The sequence below is a fragment of the Cygnus atratus genome, chromosome 4, assembly GCF_013377495.2.
Source record: "Cygnus atratus isolate AKBS03 ecotype Queensland, Australia chromosome 4, CAtr_DNAZoo_HiC_assembly, whole genome shotgun sequence".
Taxonomy (NCBI): Eukaryota; Metazoa; Chordata; class Aves; order Anseriformes; family Anatidae; genus Cygnus; species Cygnus atratus.
The window spans coordinates 7,083,760-7,106,287 of record NC_066365.1 but is presented as its reverse complement, the minus strand read 5'-3'; the positions used below and the strand labels follow the sequence as shown (position 1 = coordinate 7,106,287).

The following is a 22,528-nucleotide window of genomic DNA, read 5'->3' as shown; positions in this document are numbered from 1 at the left end:
AGCCATGGATATTATGAATTCACTGTATTTTTGCCACCATTCCTACCTTGCCAAAAATAACAAGACAGAGCTAAAGTGGGAAGAACACATAAGAAAACAGGCACCAGGCCAACATTTAATAATGCTACCTGAAAGGAAGACTAAAGCAACACCCACGTTGTCACACCGTTTGGCATTTTCCATCACTTCTTCACAGGATGATGGACTGTGGAAGGATGCTGAGCACAGTCAGGGAGAAAATGAGAAAAAAAACGCAGAGCTTTGACAATTCATCTCTGACTAAAAGACAACATTTGAAATCTGATACTGAAAAGCATCGATTTTTTTTTTCTTTTCCTAAAGGAACATTGCAAATGATACTAATTCACCTTTTCAAATACAGGAAGAGAGCTGGCTAGGAACATTTGTGAGGTCTGTCCATACCATTTCCTTGTTTCCACAGAGGGTGGGATGCTAGTCACATACTGTAATTACATCTTCATAATTCACAAGTCACAATGGAAAAAGAGGAACCTGTATTTGAACTGGAATTTTCTCTCTGCCGTGAGAGCCTAAGATGAGTCTTTCTGCTACCAATTCCAAGCTTTCTCTGTAAGTTTAGATTTCCAGGTATGAATCATCTATATTTGTTTCTAATAAAAAAGTCTGCAACAACATTGGGGGGATAGAAAAGCAAATTACAATCACAGGGCACTGTAGATGAGAGAGCAAAGCACACAGAAAGCACACAATTTCTTGTGCACTCTATTAGTGGGATACATTCTACTCATTTCAGAGAAAAAACACCTTTTTAACTAGAACTTGGGGGAAAAAAAATCAGACATACAGGGAATTTGCAGAAGCAGCGTTCAGTAGCTTAGTACAGCTAGGTAATAAATGCATTTTTCTTAGTAAAGAACTGACCTTGAACTGTGAAACGTGTCCTTCTTCCTTTACACAGATGGTCTCCACTTGTTCAAAAGCAAAAGAGAGCAACAAACGCACGTACGTGTGCGCACACTTCTGTGATTTAGTCAGCAAGAAAGGGAAGAGCACTTACGTTCATGCACATTTTTATTGAGTAGTAATATAAAATGCTTCTTTCATTGTTACAAGTGCATGCTTTTGATTGCCAACATTTCGAAGTCAAATTACAAAGGCAAGGCTGTAGGCTGTAGTGAATTACTTGGGCACTTATACAATTGTTAAAAAATATCAATGGACTGTTGTTTTGTTTCTTTTTCTTTTTTAGAATGAACCAGTCGAAACCCGTAACTGATATACAAAGGGAAAAAAGTGAAAAAATTACACATTTTGTGGCACATGACAGAACATAACAAAATGACCAAACCATTATGACATTAACAGTTATCATGCATTTAGAATTTCACATGTAACTACAAACTTATTTAAATTTCACAAGGTTTGCTAAACATGCTACCCATCTATATGTGCACTGACAAGCTTATGTTAAAAACTTTAAGAATACTCTCCCCTTAGATTTTTCAAAGCTTTTTTTTCGATTACAAAATTTCAAAGGCATTAAGCATTTTTTTAGAGAATATAAAGTACGCCAGTATACATACATTTCCAGTATAAGTCAGACCACTAAGCGCATTACAGTCCCATACAGGCCTATACAGCCATTTTTTTCTTAAAAAACATGCATAGGCAGATTTTTACAGAATATAGATGCTTTTCACTGCACTTAATATGGTGTCTTGTTCACTATACTTAAAAATGCACCACTCATAAATATTTAAATTCAGCAAGCCACAACCAAGACTTGATTTACCAAAAAAAAAAAAAAAAGAAAACCCCCCAAACCAAACCCCCCCTAAATATAAACAGCAAAAAAAGATAATTGTTATCATTATTCCAGTTTTTTTTTTTTAAAACAAAGAAAAGGATAATCGCTGCCAAATTAGTAAGATAAGTGTTATATTTAAAGAAGGGCATTGAAGCACACTAAAGAAACCTGAGGTAAGCATAATCTGTACAAAATTAAACTGTCTCTCTCTCACTCTCTCTCTCTTTCTCTCTCTCTTTTTTTGGCATTTTAAACAAATTTCCAACATTCTTTTTTTTTCTTTTTTTCTATATTTTTTAAGACTGCCTAATTTATTTCATAGCCATTGTCTGACAAGAGTAGCAAAACATTATCAATAAATAGTCCTTATTTAGTTTGTACATTTTGTTAAAAATGTTTTGATGTTGTCCATGTTTAGTGCTGCAACTGTAAACGTACAATAGTTAGTAAGAAATTAAACAAAGTTTTCATGTCCAGTAACATAACAAAAGGCCTTTCAGTAACATATCTAGAAGTTCCCAATGCAGTAGGAAAACATGTTCATTCCCCTAACTTTGCAATATATACCAGCATTAGCTTTCATTTTTCTACAAGCATTTTAAAGGCATATCCAAAGGAGGTGTCTATCCCCCACCCCCCTCCCACCAAATTAAAGTTTACGATCTCTTCGTAGATGATTTTGTAAACTGAATCCAACACCTGGCCCCCAGAGCAAGTAAGCTATTATCAGAGGCAAGAACATCCAACTGCTGATGTGCAGCAACCCCATCGCGCCCTGCAGCTCAACCCCCCGCCCAGGAAGTGGTCACTGAATATTGCTGCTATTACTGCCGTTGCTGTCAGTGCCATTAGTCTCTGTGGAGATTGCCTTGTTGATGGAGTTAAGGTTGGCATCAGATGGCACATCTCTGCGCGGAGGCATTCGCTCATTAATTCGATCTAAGCCTTTGGCCTCTTCGAAGCTAGTGATCTTATGCTGGGGTGAAAATCCTTTGATAGCTAAATAAAGGATTATTAAAAAGTACAATTAGCAACGTAGAACTCTTGGCAGTTTTTCCCCCAACTCAGCAATGTCCTTCTTTGCGAAGAAGGCAATGAGAAGATCTGACAACACCACGGACTCCTTACCGTATGCAGAAAGAGCTGGGGGCAAGCCACCACCGTCTCTTGCAACCCAACCCAACTATGTTTTTCAAACAAGACCAACTTCCACTACTTTGCTGTCCTCTGAGGCTCAGCTTAAAGTACTAAGAGGCTGCTGTGATGCTCCGGTCTGTAAGTCGGAACAATGCTTAGGGCAAGCAGTGACCCGGTGAGGTGGCTTTGGTTGTCACGGCCTACAGCCTGAACAACGTTAGGCCTCTCCATAACATCCTTACTCAGGGAAAACTCCCCTTTGATTTTCAAAGCCCACACAAAATCTGGAAGCACTGGCCAGTTACAAACAGTGATGATGTGATGTGGCCAGTCTTCACGTTAAAGCTACAGGGCATTTGGGCTGACCCTATAACAGCTTGTCCTAGGGTCTCAGTGCAGGCGAGCCACTTGCCGGTCAGTCACTCCCCAACCTCCCTGGACTCTAAAAAGCAGTTTGAGTCAAACAGCAGTAATGCCGTGCAACGCAGATGAGGGCTATCATTATTTTGTCATATTGGTACAACTGAACTTTGAGAATAAATTCACAAAGGACCAAAGTTCCAACTGAATTTGAGGACTTTTGAACGGCAGCAGCACCGATGAGGCCGCATTGACCTCAGAAGGCAGCCGCAGGCTCAGGAATGTATTCACGGAGTGTGATTTATTTATTTTTATTTTTTTTTCTTTGATTGATGAGTTTAAGATATTTAGATTTAAAGCAAAAGAGAAAAAAGCACTGTAGGCAAACAGCAGCTCACAGCTCCATAGCAAATTTGTAATAGCCTTCTGTGTGCTTTTCTCTTATCTACACCAAATCCGTGTGCTGTACTTCCAGAACACCGGTTGCACTTTTGTTATGCCTCTATCTTAACATGCCATATAGCAGAAATGGTGTGTTAGTACCAGGAAACTGCAAACTCCCTGGGTAGAAAAGTGGTAGGGGAGTTTCAAAGATCAAATTCAATATTCTTTCCCACCTTTTACCTTCTCCCCTCTCTTCCCTAAAGTACCCCTCATCTCCTTCCAATATGGAGTCCCAATTCTGTACAAGCTTGTACTTCTGCTAACCAAAAAAACAGCAAACAAAACCAAAACCCCCAGACCTCCAAACATCCCTGGTACCAATCTACCACTCCTTGCATTTTGTGGGGAGTGAGAAAAGCATTTTCATGCTGATATTTTTGCCAACCATTCCTCTGAAAAATGGATAGATCCTGTTTGCCTCAGGATTTAGTTCCGTAACCAGTTTCACAAACGTTATATTGGAACTTTGAAGTGCATGGTTTTAACATGTATCATACTTTAACTTAGAAAAACAACAACAACAACATAATGGTGATTAGTCAAGTGAGCAGGGATGGAGCAGTGAAAACAGAACAGGCCCTATGGTAAGTTTTTTCAAGTACTTTTTCTTTATCGTCTATCACAAAAATGAAGATGTCTAACAAGCACCCAGGCCAATCCCTTAAAGCAACAGTTTAATGGATGGCCATGTTGAAGCTGAAACAGTTGCTGTGTTCTGGAGCTTGCAAGTAGCACAGCCCAGTTGGAATTACAGGTATGGAGCACCTGGTGTCATCATGCCCTGAATCAAACTGTAGAGGGACAATTAGAAAAGGACGAAACATTTTCTCCATCGTTAGCTTCGTCTGTGTAGACTAGTCGTTATGACTATGGTTACGTGCCTAACTAGCGAGGATGGCAAATCAAGAATTAACTTGAAGAGTGCGTATTCCTGGAACAGGATCATGTTCAACCAATTGTATTTCAAGCAGACACATTATCATCTGTAATACTGAAGAAGGTGCTCTGCTGTAGTTGCTGGTCAGACAACGAGTATTAGCAGTTTACATTGAGAGTATACTAAACACAACACATAGTCACAGAAAATCACAGAAAACAGCCAAACTGTCAACGAGAATGCACACTGCAGATTAGAGATTGCCGATAGGAATAGATAATTCCAACATAAATAGCAGCTTACTCACTGCTATTTAGAAAGCAGTTGTATTTTCTCTTACTTATTTGTTCTAGAATCTTATTCACTGCTTTACAAAAATCAAAAACAAATTCAACTGGCCAAAAGGGCACATCTCACCAACAGACAGCAATCATCAGATTTTATTTTTTTTTTAAATTAACTAAAAAAATACCCGCAGAAAATTTGAGAGGGGCAAGAACAAAATACAACTGAAGAATTTTGTTTTAAAGGGGAATTATGAAAATTCTTCTTCCAAAACTTTATAATGCTGAATGAATATTGTACATCTGTATTGCAATATGTAATTACTTAGGTCTTAGCTGTGTAGTTAAAAATTGCTTAGGGGTTAAATTAGAGGTCTGTCAATAAAGCACCATAGCTTTTGATACTAAACACTCAGAAACCTTCTGAGGCAGCCACTCTCTTTATGTTTGTAGCTAAAATGGTGCTAGTGTTAATGGTTGCTCTAATGTAAATATCCAGTGTGTAAACTGCCACTACCAGAGGAAACAGACGTCTTACAGACAAATGTGTCATGTTGTTTTACTTAAAGAGAAACAAACATGCTGAACTTTAACAAAAGACCAATAAAAATTTTTCAATAGTGACCTAAAAGTAAAAGAAAAAACAAACTGAAAAAAGAAAAAACAACAAAAAATATTAAAAAATTTGTGTGTTTTCCTTGACCAGAGATTGCTGAGAATGATTAGAGGCAGAGCCAGCCTTTAGCGTACAGCTTTGGAGCTATGTGTCACAGAGTATTTATGAGCTGCTGCCGAGTTATGTCCCTTGAGATCCAAGTCCCCTGATCTCCTACTGTGGCATTACTCAGTGCTTGGTTCAACATACAGGAAGAATTCCAACATGATTGTAACTTTCAGAAAGAAAAAACAGACAACAACAACAACAAAAAAATACATTTTCCCCTTTAAAGCAATTACATTTTGGTTAATACCGAGCCACAATTGTTAGCCCAACACCCACACAATCTGTACAAGCTACAGCAAAATGAATACACCCAGCAGAGCCCTTATCTGTTGTAGCACCAACAGAAAGGGGACTGGCCAATTTACCTTCATCAGCCTCAATAGCCTCAACAGTTGCTGAAGAGAAGAAAGGGGTAGCAAAACGAATGAGAAAAATGAGCAGAGGATTTTAACTCTAAGAACAAATCAGTGAATAGCAAAGGAGCTAACACACTAATGTTACTGTAAGTGCTGGATTTTGGCAAAACAGACACACACAGGAATGCTACACAAAAACAATAAATTGCAGATTGAATTAAGCTACAGTTTGTTTTGAAGCAGAAAGATTCACAAAGTTCATAAAGACATATTTGAATAGTTTTCTTTTGACTCAAAAAAAAAAACTTACAAAATGAAAATGTCTTCCATATCGTATATCTGACCTGCAATGTTTATTGTATAATTCTCACAGTTTTAAATAAGAGTGGTTTGATTTGCTCTGTCAAAAGAGAACAAAAAATGGCAAAAAGCCATCACACAAAATTCATACCACTTACAAAGTCAGCTTGAAAAGTATTCACTGCTGGTACAGGGCAAAAGAACCACATCTGCAACTTCTAAGAAAGTTTTTTCTCTCTCCTGACTAAAAGAAACCTCCCCACAACATGGGAAAGAGTTTGCTCAGAGAGCTTTTTTCTTTGCTTGCAATCTCACTCAGTCTGCTCCATCGGTAAGCATCCTTTATGGCAACCTAATCTTTGAAAATAAAATTCTTTTAATGTTTTCAATTGATGGACATAGATACCATATTGAAAACCCTTGGGCCCCCAGAATTGCGAAGCCTGGTCAGAGAGAGAAAATTTTGTAATCAGGAGATTGCTGCAGTGTTATGAATACACCGTATGTTACCACTGTTTTGAAAACTTCATTGTTCTTAAAAAACATAGCCTTCATTTGAATTCTAACCATCAGTTCTGGTTTCAATTTGTTTCTACAGTAGTCAGAGATTTAGAAGCTGAAGCAAATCAGCAAATGTGATCTAATACAGCACTGCTATTGTTAAATATTTAAAGAAATTTTGATTTTCAAGAACTTTGCTGGTGTAGAGAATAGCTCAAGAAGCAGGTTTTTTTTTTTTTTTTTTTTTTTTTTTTTTTTTTTTTTAGGAATTTCTCTTCTTTTATCTTATTTTTCTCCACAGAGGAGCTTTTTTGCCCTCCAATGGATTGAGATCAATATTAAAAGATACATACCGTTATCTTGCTGCATGGGGAAATTAGAGAAGCTAATCCACATGCATCAAGGTAATCTTATGCCTCTCAAGCTACAGAGCAAGAGAGATGGCAAAAATCAAGGAACTAAACCAATACAAGCATAAAAGAAAAGGAAACATGACAACTACGATGAGAAACTAAAATGAATAACCAGATCCAAACCAGCACTGACATATTAGGGAAAAAAAAAAAAGACAGCTAAGATGCATTACTTCCACAGAACATACTACTCATACTTTCTGTTAAAACACGTAACAATGTGTGCTTAACAGAAACTATGTAAATTTCGGATTTAGTGAATGAGGTACTACGTGTTAACCAATGCAGGAGCTTGTGTATAGTAATGTTTTACTATGCTAGAATACTGCAGTATGAGGAGATATTACTTTCAGTCATGGTAAACAAGAAGTGTAGGCAATTTTCTCCAATTCATTTCAATTCCTAATATTTTGCTAGGGCAACAATAGCAGTTTTCCTGGACAAAATTTTCTGACAAACATAAAGCAACTATACAGTGAAAAGCCTAGATAACAAGCGCGACCCTGTGGAATCATATTGCAGCATTTTCAAAGCAGAACGTTACTATGTCTGTAACACACAAGTTGTCAAAAAAGAAAAAAGGGAAGGAAAAAAGGGGAAACAAAAGTTTACCACAGAATACCTGAATCTTCTAGGTAAGAAAAGAGACAGTAAAGGGGAAAAAATACAGAGAAAAGAATGCTCCAGGAAGGAAATAAGAAAATCAGAGGCTGAGACTGTGTTAAGATTATAAAACATTTCTATTTCTAACATCTACTGCCAATAGAACCTCAGTAAGTGAGAGACATTCTTGCGTGCCTGGTATATACAGTACAGTAATACACACAGAAAAAAGGAGAGCTTATAGTAGTAAATTAAATACTTTGCAGCTCCTCATCCCACAAGGAATATTTCATCAAAGGCAGATTTACAGATTTCCTGTAACAAAAAGCACTTGGTATAAAACTGAACTGACAATCTGTATTGTGTTTGTGCGCAAGGCAAACACAGTGTTTGTAAGAGCCTCCCTTCACTTTGGTTTAAATCAGAATGTGAAATTGTTCTCATGCTGTCACCTAGAATTGCTAGAAGATAAAATCTACTTCTAGAACTATTTTCATTGGTGATTCTCTGTGAGGAAGAACAAATCAGATAAAATAAGAGTTTGAGTGTCATTATCTAAGCTGAATCTTCTGTACTCAGTGTATCAAAAGCTGCTCTTGAGAAAAATAAAAGACTACTATGAACTGTGGAAAGAGTGCACTTCACATGTGATGCTGATCTACCATTCTGAACAGTTGATTCTCAGGGACTTTTTTTCTCTCCTTCTTTGAAAATCAGTGGTACGTAATAAGTCTTAAGAAATGGCCTTACGTGAACTGCTCCAAATGCTCCAGTACAGCAAGCCATCTGTTTTATTCTGTCCTTTATTTATTTATTTCTGAGAAGAGTGTGGTTATTTTCCTTGGGTTCTCCAGTTAAAAATCAATTGTTACTTTTACACATAATGACACACAGAGGCAAACATGCTTACCGCTTTGCAGTGTTTGTTTTCCTCCAGAGAGCACACCACTGGGCAGCATTCCTGTTGGAGTCAGACCTTTCAGCGTCAGCACACTTTCACTCTCTTCTCTGCAGAAGAAAAAATATAGCAAAATCATTGTTTTTTGTGTTGATTTTTTTCCACCCAAAAAATACAGAAAGCGTTCTAGCTACACCTCATGCTACGCCTGTCCTGCAATAATTTATCTCCTATCTCCTTACCAGGAAATAGAGAATCTTCTGTTGGTGCAGTTCCAGCATTGATGCAGTTTCCCCTCACAACATTTGGGATTTCTCCTTTATATATGTAAGTACTTCACCTTGGCACCACACAATACACAGACTCCCCCTATAGCAACAGTATAACCTGCATCTATCAAACAGCGTATGCAAATACACACATTGGAATACAGTGCTGAAACCACAAACTTGAAAGGAGGAAGACCAAAGGAGCAGTTATTGCCAACAATATATTTAAATCTGTCTTAGTAGTTGATTCTTGGATCACACAATAAGTTGTTGTTTTGTTTTTGTCTATGCTAGCACTAAGATGCATTATTTATTATTGATCATCAGCCACTTAAAAAAAAAAAAAAAAAAGAGCTAGAAACTCATTAAAATTAATGAGCACTTTCAACCTTGCTAGTGCTCTTATAGTTTTGTATGCTGAAAATGATACAGGATTTAAGGAAAATATTTTAGGAAATATAAATATGTTTTACAGGTCCCCAAATACATATAGTTTTCAATATATGCCAGGAGGAATACAACAGCTCTATCCAGACAAAGTTACATACAGCCTTCTGCAAGCACTGTAATGCTGATGACATACTTTCTCAGCAGCAAAATTGACCCCAATTCTTTAAGAGAAGAATATTTTGAAGTGTTTTACTTTGAAATATATAATGACATTAAACTGGAGGAAGCAAACACAAAGGCAGAATTTAGTTCCGCATTCACTCGAGGATAATGTGGTTTTGTCTATCAAAATTGTCTCTCAACAATTCTAGCACATACAATTTTCTTTAGACCTCTACATGTCCTGAATTAATCATGTATTTCAAACTACTCTTGTTTATCTATGACATATACTCTTCAAGTTCCATTTTTAGTTTGAAAATGTTTCTTCTTGTACACATACTCTTCCTAGTGTAAAAGTCAAAATTAGACTGTGACTGTTTTCAAGCTGCCCAGGCAATTAGAACTAAAGCAATAGCCCAATATTGCCTAACTAACAGGGTATTGTAACGCCACTACAGAGTGTGACACATTAAAAGATTTGCTTGCTCTTGATTATTTGCCTCTACAAGAAAATGTCTAATCTGCATTTTCAATTCAATCAATTTCTTCTCTTTTTTGAATTAAACTGCAGTATCACTTTTAGCTTCACCTTCAAAGGAAATGTTTATCCATTGTATTTTTTATTATCTTTAAAATACATGTCCCCAACGAATCTCTGATTTGATCTCAACAAACTTTAAAGACTTTTAGCTAGCCTTCAGTGTTCTTAATTTTGTATTTCACCTCCTTTATTTAATTTTTTTAAATAAAAATGAACTGATTAAGTATTTTATTTGCTTCCCCCCTGTCTAGATACATCCATAGAAAAGCTAGACTGGAAAATACAAAGTTACAGAGAGGCAATGACAGAGAATCACAAGGTCTTCCACTGAGCTTAAGTCTGATGGCTTTCTTATGGCTTTTCCTTGAAACGCTCATCTACAACCTTTGAAACTGAATATAGTGCTTTTTTGATACCTAATTTTCAGATGGAAGTGGCTGAAATGATCTCAGATATGAGCTTTATATTCAGGTTACATTTAAAACATATCTCAAGGGAGGTGGCCGTTCTGGCTCAGAGAAGAGAGTCCTTTGAATGCGGTCAGATCAGGTGAAGATTATTTGGAAAAGCTTTTCAAGAATTAGTGAAACAGGTTTCACAGAACAGCAATGACAATCAGGAACCTCAAAGATTTCTGAAATATGTTGTTTTAGATGACAGTGTCACCTCAGTCTTTGTAGGGTTATACACCGTTATCAAACACTCGGGTGTTAAATGTGGACTGTGCTGGCAAGACTGAAAAAATAATCCAGGCTATTCCGTAGGAATAGTACTTGGAGGATTAACCTCACGTAATTTTATCTGTGTAGAAGTCTAGCATCAATTTGAGGAGAATCAACCTTTACCAGGCAAGAGAATAGGTACACCCAATGGTGGCTGGAATGAAGTGGCACTCATTTACCTGGAAGACTGGTCAGCAAAATTGTCCATTTGATGTACCTGTTTATCTGCCTATTATACCCGACCACAGTGAGGGTGTGCTATATTTGCTGGTTAAAGTTAAGGGAGAACAAATATACTCTTTGTCTTCACTCCATCCTGCAAAGTTTTAAGGCCCATCAGTATCAAAAAAAAAATCTATCCAAGACTCAGCAGCTTCAGTGAGCGAACCACTGGCTTCTCTACCAGATACAGTCCATTCTGGCCTTCTGGAGATGTTGGGATGCATGTAGTAGTGGTAAGAAAAAAAAAAAAGTCTCATGAAACACTGAGATAAATTAGGCTGATTTTCAGGAAAAGATAAAGCCTGATTTCCATTAGTACCTCAAAACATTACACTGATTTTCATGAAATAATTTAAGAGAGCTCCAAGCTTCAAATGGTGCTAGTACCCTGAGCTATGAGGCTCGTGCATGTCACTTAAAACAGGGCACAAACAAGAATTACACTGTATTCTTACTCCATGCATGAAATGATTCCTGCCCCACGGTTCCTTCTGAAAGTCTTTGACATATAGGTGATGAGAATCATTGGCAAATTATCAAAAAAACCAAAAACATCAGCTGACCATCAAATTCCAGACCCTTCTGTTTCTGCATATTAAAGGCCAGGTTTCTGTTAAATTCATCCTATATTTCAAAATGCAATCCAGAGCAAAATACAGTGGGGATCCAAAAGCTACAGTTCAAGGGCATGGGGAAAGCCAGGTTTCCCAAACTTTGTTTGCTCAACTATCACCAGAGAAAAATAATTGTGCTGTTTTATGAAGGTGGTTACAATGTCAGCTCCAGGCTCTCTGCCAGATTTAATACAGAGGAACAGGTGGAAACATTTGATTGCTCCCCCATCTTGTTTAGGGAAAAGGCATTATGCCAACTTTTAAAAAATTATTTATTTTTATTTTTTATGGGTACCACTGAACTGATAGTTCACATATAACAGTTTTGGAACCCCAGGTATAAGGTTCTCCGTCTCAGTATGCAATTTAAAGCTGTGCTGCTGCACTCCGTAATGCACAGGTGAACTGCTGTGTCCATGAGAAGCCCCAGTGAAAACCTGCCCAAGGTGCATGCTCCAGGAGAGTCTCAAAACAAGAAAATTTCTAAGTTTCATCTGAAATCAAGAACGTATTCTTGAAGTAACTATTTTTATTCCCTTCTCTTATATCAATCATAACTATCATACCAATACATTAAAAAAATTAAACACCCCAAAAACCCAAACCTCAATTTTATACCAACTGTAGAAGCCATAAACTGACTACAGCAGAGCAACATACAATTTCCTGGAAAAATTCCCTCTGCTGAAAGGGAGGAAGAACTGTATTTTCTATATTTAGACCTCAGCACAGTACAGCATGTTTTCTATTCTACTCAGAGACATCAAATGGAAAGTTCTAAACATTGGCTAGCAATTAGTTACTCATGTTCATGTGTTTGGGGGAGTGCAGCTGAAGGTAATGAGTTGCTGTTGTTTGCGCTGATTTCCCGGATTTTTAGTTAAATGACCCTAATGCTTTCATATTTAATCATCTTTACTCGTGGCTGTAGCAATAACTATAGGTGACAGTGGTTCAGTTGGCTTCCTTTTTAATGAGATGTTATGTGGAAGATGCTCTCTCTCTTCATTTAACTCTTGCCTCACAGTTAGAAGCTAAAAGAGTTAACTTGCACACCTGGACAGAAAAGGACTTCAGAAAAGGGTAATTGCAATTTTCTTTGCTGATGTCTTTTGTCTGTCTGTTGGTTTCAAGTTCAGCAAAAACACTGAGGAAGATTTTTTAGAGCCATAATAAACAACAGCACTGTCTAAATAAAACAGTCTTTAAAAGGTTCCAGCAAAGCTCAGTTGGGTGGTAGATTAAAATATTAAGTTTGCTGTTTGATGAACAGTAGAGCTCTAAGTAATCATTAAAAGCTGTCCTTTAACAGAAAATAAAAGAACAACAACAAAAAAACCTTACCTTAGCACTGAGAAAACTCTAGCCATTTTTCCTATTGCTCTTATCTTGTTCCTTATAACCTCCTTTCGAGCAGCAGCTGTTGCTCCTATGGAAAATACATTAAAAATAGTTACAGAGACTTGTAAATAATACATCACTGTTCTGAACTCTAAGTAAAAGAAACATCATTTTTATACTTCAGTTTGCCAAACTAAGCCATATCTGCTCTCAGAGCCAAAAATATTTTTTTATTACTTACAACTCAAGACTAATCACTTCTGAACAATCTAGTTATTAGCATCTTTACAGTTGCAATCCTTCTTCTGCTACACATTAAACCAGCATGTTTTTCATCAATATATTCTAATTTTCCATTTAAAAAACATTTTCAGAGATCAAACTCTTTTGAAAACACGTTACTTCGAAAATTGTCAAAATGTCAAAAGATATTCAACATGAACAGTGTTCAAACCATGAAGTTAAAAAAAAACTGGGATTTAAAAAACTATTTCTTAAACTTGCTATTTTAAGTGAAAAATAATCATGTTTCACTTAATTTTCTACAAAAGGGATTGGGGTACATTTAAGGCCAAGAGGATCCTAATACATCTTTCACATCCCTAGCTGAAAAGCTTTTAAAAGGTTATGAAACCTAAAAGACAGAGCCCTGAAAACCAGCATGATAACGTAAGGATAGTGTTGGCTGGTAGTAATTGACAGATTTCTTTAGATAAAAACTTTCTTCTCATCATGCTATAGCCTGCTCAAACTTATAATTACTCTCAAATTTATGAACTCACAAAATACATTGCCTTAAAAACATCATACACTGTAACAGTGACTGTAGTTCAGCTGATTTTGCACGTGTAATTACTACCAAGAATATTATATATGTATTAAAAAAGAAAACCACCTTAATGGGGAAAACCTATAATTGTAGAACTAAGTTATCAGAACTAGCCATTTCTTTTAACAAGGAAAAGTAAAACACTCTACAAGAAAATGCCACAGTATACTAAGTAAACAGCTTCACTTAATTATCAAAATCATAACCACATACATCCAAAAGTTCTCCCCAAAGCATTATTAACAAAAGGTGACCTCAGCTCATATGGATGCTGACAGCTCCTACCTCAGAGGTTCAAGAGCGCAACTAGAAAAATACCACACCAAGATACTGCTTCCTTCTTTGCTGCGCCAGAATTCAATGGCAAAATGACAATTCCTATCTTCAGTTCTTAGGAAAGCCCTCCATTTTATTAAGCAGAATCCATTGTAGAAGCTAAAATAGCAGAAAGAGCCAAAAATCAGGGAGCCAGAGCAGCAGCAGAGATGTGCCGCAGAGGAGCAAGGTGCTGCTGAATGCCAGTGATGGATGGAGTAGGTGAAAAGCAGCAGAAAACAAGGGGCCTTGCCATGTAGGCCTTCTTTCACTATATTTAAAACATGAAGTGACCTCAGACAGAAGGGGTTGGAAGGAAACACTGGCTCCAGCCATTTGGCAGAGTGCAGGAGAGGTTTGATAGTGCAATGCAGGAGATTTGTTGGGTACTTCTCAGGGCCAACTGTAAGATAATTCTCATCGTTGTGGTTTTCTCCACACTTCTCTGCTGATGGCAGCCCCATGGTTCCACTATCAAGCGCTGTTACTTCCCCTACTGCAAATCTCTCAATTACAATTACACTCATAACAGCTTGAGACAACTCCTGGAAACACAAGGATTGCTTAATGCTATTTACCAGCTGACTAGGTGGTCTGGCTGATACTCTGACATTTTAGAAGAGGTGAAAAGGATGTATTTTTTTTTTCCTGTGCTTGGATTTCAAAACAAATAACAATCCTTTGCAAAACTTTCAAAACTGAAAATAACTCAAACTCTAGAGCTGTTCAAAAGAAGGCTAAATAACCTGAAAAACAAATATCACAGGTAACAACACAATATCTTGGGATGAATCACACTGCAACTCTTAATATCATGGTGGAGAGCAAGTTCAACCCCTTAACAGAACAAGGGATATTTTATAAAATGGGAGCTTGATAGATGCACAAAGAATTTTGCAGAGCTCTTTGTACACTTGCACGTCCCCAGCCAGCCTGCATACAAATGGGGACACATGAACTACCTTGCATGCACCCGCAGCTACCACAATCTGCATGCTGAAATGCTGGTAACTCTATGCTTACACACTGGTATATCTTCATCCATGTGTCAAGGAGCACAAACTAACTGTCTTATAATCATGCATGCTACTTTTGCCTTTCCATCTCTTGGGGCAGCTATTAAATGTGTTATTTCCAGACATTTCTAACTGTTGTTCTAACCTGCCTGAATTTCCATTCCTGCCTGAATGTCCATTTCTTGAAGTTCAAAATGAAAGAAACTATGCTTAGAACGATGTCTTTCAAATAGAAGGCTAGTTTGGGGCATAAATGCATCATTCTAGATGATAAAGAGTGGGAGAAAGGGCTGTAATTCATCTGTAACTGAATTATATCTAAACCTATTAGTAAGAGCTTAATGAAAAATTTAATTTAAACAGCAACAGGTTCATCAGGAAATAGAGGGGATACATTCCTACCTCAGTTCCTAGAATCTCACGAGGCCACTGAAACCACAAGGTATGTAAGACAAGGTTTTCATCCTTTTTTTTCCCCCCACGAAAGCATTAAAACACAACTTGTACTTTCTTTCAGGTCTCACTACTCCTTTATTACAAGCTGTTCTAGTTGATCTTATAAGTACTTTTGACCTTTTTCCAACCAGTGTTTAATTTCTAGAGGAGTTGAGAACTGGAAACCAGGAATATAATTTATTACTGAAGTAAAATACAATGCTCTACCCACAAATGAAAAATAAGAAATAAAACCACCCTCAATCATAAAACAGAGCAGGCTCAGAACGACTATTTTATTTCTCATCAATACATATACTCTACTAAAAGATACACTAAAAAATTTCTGTCTCTATTGAATTCCCTAATTTATAATAGATGTGTTATTTTTTTTTTTTAATGTTCACCGCTCAATTATTGGTAATGATTTTTATTTATCCTTATTTTTTAAGAAAACTTTATGTGCTAAATAATGCACCTACTATTGCCACGTGACATTGCCCTGCTACTTTTGACTCAATGCTGCTAACCTGATAATATCTGGATTCCCTAATTATATATACATAAAACTTAGACTCATGTTTCAAGTGCGTCTACTCTATTTTCATATTCTGAAATTCACCATTATGGAAAATCTTTATGAATTACTTCAGCTACACTTAAACATACATGTATATGAAAGTAAATAGGTCATAACTTGAGAACTGACTATGGGTAAAATGGTTAATTTTCATGTCGGCAAACATTGTCGAATATCCCCATATATACTTTTAAAAACAAACTATTCTTTCAATACCTTAAACCCTATTTGCATGAAGAGAACTAAAATAAACAAAGCAAAAAAGTGTTATGAACACAACCACGGTTAAAATTGGACAAATATGGGGGGGGATGTAGAATAAAAGCTTTGAACCTTACTTCAGAAATTTAACAAGTTCTATTGGAGCTCAGATTTGTAGCATCTAAGCAAGTATTTTGCAAGCTGGATATGTAGGACTTAGGTAAAATGTAATTTAGACCTTCAGATTAAGAAGTAGAACAATGAAGAAAGACGGTAAACTCTGAAAATATTCTGAGAGGTAGGATTGAATAGATAGATAATACTGATTAAAAAACAACAAAAAATAAATCTCTCAATGATATCCTAATATATTATGTATGATCTAATTAAGCATTAGGAAAATGATATGAAAGCAAATTAATTAAACTTAAGCCTTCCAATTTAATACCTTTCTTCTGTGCATAAATGGGATCTTCTTATGAATTCCAAAGGGGGGGAAAGAAAAAGATCAGTGATGTTTGCAGAATGAAAACAAAAAATAATAAAGAACATTTGACAACATCAATGGAAACGCAATGTTTAAGTAAAGTCTGAAAAACAGAAAAGAAACAAGTTAGGCAGGGAACATCCAAAAGGAAAGAAACAGATTGAGAACTATGGGGAAAAAAGAAAAAAAATAAACAACCGTTTTCAGGTTAAAGACTTGTTAGTAGATTTGTAGGAAACTAACATGCAGGCAGATCAGCAGGTAAGCTTAGCCTTGGTGCTATGATCTCTTGAATGCATATTTTCTTCTACATTATTGCAGCTGCTTTGATAAGGCTCAATCACTTCTCAAAAACAGCAGATATTAAAAGATCTCCATCCCTCATCCCACACCCCATTTGGGGGTGTGCCTGCCTGATGACGCCTCTTTTTCTTAGAGTGATCAAGCTGATTCTTCCAGTTTATTTACATCTGATATCCGACAGAATTGCTTACTATCACAGACGTATGCTGCCTCTACCAAAATCAGTGTTACCTAGGGTACCCATGCATTTGTCAGAATCATCCAGCAGCTTACAGTTAGCAAATCCAAGTGGCTACAAGGTACTGCATTTTAAAATCAGCTATTTTTGAGAGCAAGATGAGAGCAACCCTCAGAGCCGTGGCACAATTCCACCATAAGAAGTGTTTTGGGGACATGGGTTGTCTAGTGCATACTACTAGGCTGGTTCAAATACGGAGCAAACCGATGTGCTGTATTGGCTCTTGTGAAAAAGATTTTGGGTATGGAACAACTAGACCTAAAACAACTAGAATAAAAATGCCATTAAAATGCCTCTCTGCTACTAATTCACAGAGGGGAGGTATGCATTGCTGCCCAACGTTGCTGCTTTGCAGGAAGAACAAGAGTAATACAGTGAAAAATAACCTCCTTGTCTTTCCTAGCTAAAAATTAACTTATTCAAAAGCTAAGTCTGTCCTGTCTGCCTAGCTAGCATCATGAACGCTCTGATCAAGGCATTGGTAAGTGACCATGACCTAAAGACAAAGGCTTGACTTTTACTTGATCAGTCTCCGTGTTAGTTGCTGCAGAGCTTTCCTGGGTGTAGTTTATTGCACTGAAGACCTGTGGAAAATCTCACGTGCTGCTGTTCATATTGGAGCCAGGTTACGATCAACAGCACACGTTTGACATGGTAATTCAGTTTAGTCTCAGACTACAGCACTTTGCTGCGGAAGCTGTGTTCCAACCGAGGAATAAATGCTGCACCTAGTGTTATGCCAGCAGCTTTTTCCGCAAGAAGGCTGTGAGCTACGATGTTGAAGGCAATACAGAAATTAACGCAGGTAATTTAGAAGTGCCTTTATGCCAAATCATGATAGCGATGCATACAAAGCAAGGAGAGCATTTGTGTCAAGTTGTCTATTACATTATTGCACACTTTTAATTAGCAGCTTCGTTTTTCAATCAAATGCATGAGGCCAGAAATGTTACTAATTAAAATAAACCAGGATTCTGACTACATGCTGGCTGGATACAAGTATTTGTAGCTCCTGTTGCTAAGCAATACGTTTGATGCACAAACCACTAGCTAATGTTCACCTAAGACATTTTTTACTGGATCCGATTACGTTGCAACCACCGTAGTGAACAGGAAAGAGAAGGTACAGCAAGAGGAAGCTATCAGAGATGAGAAAATTTAACGTACCATAACCTCTCATTTTTAAAGCAAGTGAAACCAAAAGGCCAATGCAGGCCACCAGGGAGATATGGTCTAAAGGGCACTGCAATCACTATTTAGGTTCTCTTCTGCTAAACATACACAGAAACCACCTCTAACAAACTGATCATATCCCCACGATATATCTCCTTAAGCAAAAAAAACAAAAACAAAAACAAAAAAAAAACACGGGGAAAAAGAAAGGAATACATGCTGTTGGGCATCCTGCTCAAGGCTAGATGCAACATGCATGACTTGGAACAAAAAGATATATATAAAAAAAAAAAAAGGCTCACAAACACCATGCAGTGAGGTCAGGCAGTACTGATGGGGCTTTGTTTTGAAAGGGAAAGTGAGTGAGAGGGGAAGACAGAGGGCAAGGAAGTGTAAGAGAAGATAACAAATGAATGATCAGTGCAAACCATAGCGATGGATCATTCTTACTACATGTGGGAACCCAGGTCAGGGCATGTTCAAACTGCAAGGAGAGAAAGGAAATCAGCAGCGAGCCCTGAAAGCTACAGATGTTGCAAAAATACTCATTGATTTTAAAGAATCATTCCATCAAACAAAATGCATCTGCTGTTGCAGGTATCAGGCATTTCCTTCTATGGGAAATACTGCTAAAGAAAAATGTCAGTGGTGAGCAGGACTGTGCTGCTGCAGTCCTCCAAGGAAGGTGGACAGAAATTGTGAAAGAATAGTGGAAATGTTGAACCACTACAAGACAGTCAACACACCGCCCTTACAGGAAGTTTTAAACCGATAATCATTCCAGTTTGCTTCACCAAGAACACAAATAAAACACCTCGTACTTTCTCCCCCTAAAAGGCAATGCTCTAAGTATAAATAAATAAAAAAATAAAAATGAGGAAAAAAAAAGAGGAAATAACTACCTCTGAGAGAAAGATAATTTTCCTTTGTTGTACAGAAAATAAATCAGAATGCACTGGGAAGTCATTACAGATATCAGCCTCTATTTAAATTTAAATCAACTCTCAAATTTACTTTTATGCCTGAATCCTTCAGTCTCTCCCATGTGTACAGTCCCCACAGGCCCAGTGCTCCCAGTGGGCTGGAGGAACAAGAGTACACGCTCTACAAGCTGCAGCACCGCTGCCACAGATTCCGCTTTAGAGCTGTAAGGGGATTATCTGGGGAAACAGACATGAATGTACATCAACTGTGGTTTTAGCTGCACATCCTAAAGAGGAGGACACTGCTAATAACTTTCTTAAAATTATGTTTTACACAGAGAAAGCATTCATACCAAAAAATCTTGAAGTAGATTTAGACAACGGTATTAGCTTTACAGTACCAGGAACGGTTTAATTATTCCTCATCTAGAAATTTTAACACTGCTGGATATAATTATGGAGTATACACACATGCAAGCCAAGGGGATTTCAGCCTGCGTTCCTGCTTAGACACCTGTAATGCTGCAAACTCCACGCCTGGAAGCGTGCCATGGCAAAACTCACTGGGAGACAGCTGGTTCACACTCCTCACAGCACACAGCGAGGAAAATACACAGGAAACACAGAGCCCTCCTGCAGCTGGGGAGAGCTCCTCTCACTGTCACTGCAGAATTATCCGCCACAAGAGCATCTGTCCTGAAAGACCCCTAATGCCTCTTCGTTTGTGGCCGTGGGTTTGAAAACCTGCTGCTGAGCTGTAACCTAGGCATAGGAACGATGAGGCAGTAAAATTTCAGAAAAGGTCTACAGCCACTGGCCTACCTATGCTCTGTTTAGTGTCAATGGAAGTTTATAGCACAACTTTAAGAGAAAATGTTAGGCCAATGCTGAACTGATTTAAAAATCCTTCCCATAAAACCTTTGCTTTGGCAACGAATTCAGTGAAATTTCAGCCCATGCTTAAGTGCTTTCTTGAGCCAAGTATTTTAAGCACATGGTATTCCTGCTACTGTATTTAATTTGACACAGTTTTTACTCATTGTATGCCTCTGTGCTGTTTCACACACTGCTTTAATTACACAGTAGCTACTTATTTAAATTTCATGAGAAAAAATTCAGGCACAATATTCAAACAGGTGTTTTCTTCTTTGCACTGATTACTGGTTTCAGTAAATCCAGTCTTTGTCCCAAGTCCTGCAAGATAATTGTTCACGTCCACACTGTGGCGGCTACAGAACAGGGGAATCCAATTGGCTTTTCAGAGTAAATGCAAAGTGCTATAATCCGTATCCTTCCTTCCCATCATAAAGGAAACATGTCAAAATCCATGATTTAACTTCCTCTTCTAAAGATTAAGAATAAAGGCTCTGAGAGGGAACTTTTAATTATTAATTATAATTTCATTAAATATTTGTCTTACTTGATAGCTTTTCATTCTCCCCATTCTATCATTCTACCTACAGACATCATGAAAATATTTCTAGTGGTTGCTTGGTAGTCCTATTTTTCCATATTAAAACCTAAATAAATTCCTGTTCTCTAGATTTTTATTTTTATTTTTTAAATATTGAAAGCATCCATAGTAAGAACAGCAGCGATGCATGGTTGTTTTTTTTTTCCAGTTTTGCTCAATTGAAAAGGAATATTCTGGAGAGCTGCAATTTTCTGTTAAGCTGTGCAAGAGTAAGTAATGGCTAATGAAATAAATTTACTTCCAAGAAATTCCAAATTGCAAGATATAAAGTGTCCTTTACCATCAAACCAACAGGAACATGGCAACTTATCATCATATAAATTCCAGCCCAAGTGATAACAGAAGTGAACGTTCCTTTCTTCGTAGCAGAAATGTCAGGTCAGAACATTCTCTGCATCTGTACAGGTTGATTTTTATTGATTAAATGGATTCTTAAAGCCTTTTAAATACACAAGTGCATTAAAAGATGTGACGAACAAAATATTTCAAGTACAATTCTTCCAAAGGTACAGCATCTACATTTTGGAATGAGCTCTGCAAGAAGCTGATTTTATCATAAAAAGATAATTTCATTGATATAATTATACTTTCTATAGGAATTGCTGGCATATTATGCATAAAATCAACACCGTATCCCCTCATGACATCACAACCAAGATTTCATGGAGGGCAAATTTTTATTCTATTTTATTTTTTAAAATCAAAACCAAAGGAGTGAGACCAAGGAAAGATTTGTACTTTTGGCTAGGGTTAGAACAGGGCAAAATTTCCATTAATTCTTTCCAACACATGCAGTAAGCAAATCCATTGGAGTCCAGCACAACAGTTGCTCTCAGCAGCACAGAACTTAAACGGGACCCAGAAAATTATCCCAGGGTTAGTAAATAAACCTTTTAAAGTAGTTTCAAGGCGAACAATCTCAATCAAGGGCAGGAGGCTCTTACCATCAAAACCATCTTCCTCTGTCCCCAATTCATCATCTGAGCAGATGTTCAGCACATTTACCAGCATCTCTGTCACTGAAATAGAAAACAAAATGCAAGATGTTGATGTCAGGCTTCCCTGGTCAGTCAGAGAGCAAACTCTAGCTGTAGTAGCGTTAATGAAAATTCAGTACACAAATGGCACTCGCTTTTTAAACATGGACCTTATTTTATGCATGTAGTAATATAAGCATGAACTGTCTGGTGTAGTTTTTAAAAGGACAGTCCGTATAATTTTACATAAAAATTGTTGCAAATATACCAATCACTGCAACAAATGATTTTTTTTTCTAAAAAAGTGTTTACAATCTCTCTTTTTGCAACTGCCAACCAAGTACCTAACTTTTGTTTTCTCCCCCTCTGTCAATTTTTGATTTTCAGTCAAGTTAGAATTGACTGCTCTTCTCTTGCTGCTACATTGCAGTAGGATTTGAATTCCCTGCATAGCAAATGGAATATCAATCCAAATCAAAAAGTTACAGCAAGAAGGATGTCCAGAAGCTTTCATTTCTACAGAGGTTTTAGACACTGTAGTTTTTGTTCAAAAAATATCAAACCTTTTGAGATATCCATAAAGGGACAGCATCCCTAGAAATCTATGACAAATAGCACCAATGCAAATGT

General features: G+C 37.2%; 1 protein-coding gene across 1 annotated transcript in view; it reads right to left on the bottom strand.

Moving 5' to 3' along the window:
* Positions 1–1,035: 1,035 nt before the first annotated feature.
* PPP3CA (protein phosphatase 3 catalytic subunit alpha) overlaps positions 1,036–22,528 on the bottom strand; it is a 198,460-nt gene continuing 176,967 nt past the window's right edge. The window contains exons 10-13 of the mRNA XM_035540680.1: positions 21,866–21,940; positions 12,951–13,035; positions 8,699–8,796; positions 1,036–2,788 (exon numbers count right to left, since the gene is read on the bottom strand). Coding sequence (XP_035396573.1) covers positions 2,595–2,788; positions 8,699–8,796; positions 12,951–13,035; positions 21,866–21,940 — 452 coding nt within the window. The 3' untranslated portion in view covers positions 1,036–2,594. The remainder of the gene's footprint in view (positions 2,789–8,698; positions 8,797–12,950; positions 13,036–21,865; positions 21,941–22,528) is intronic.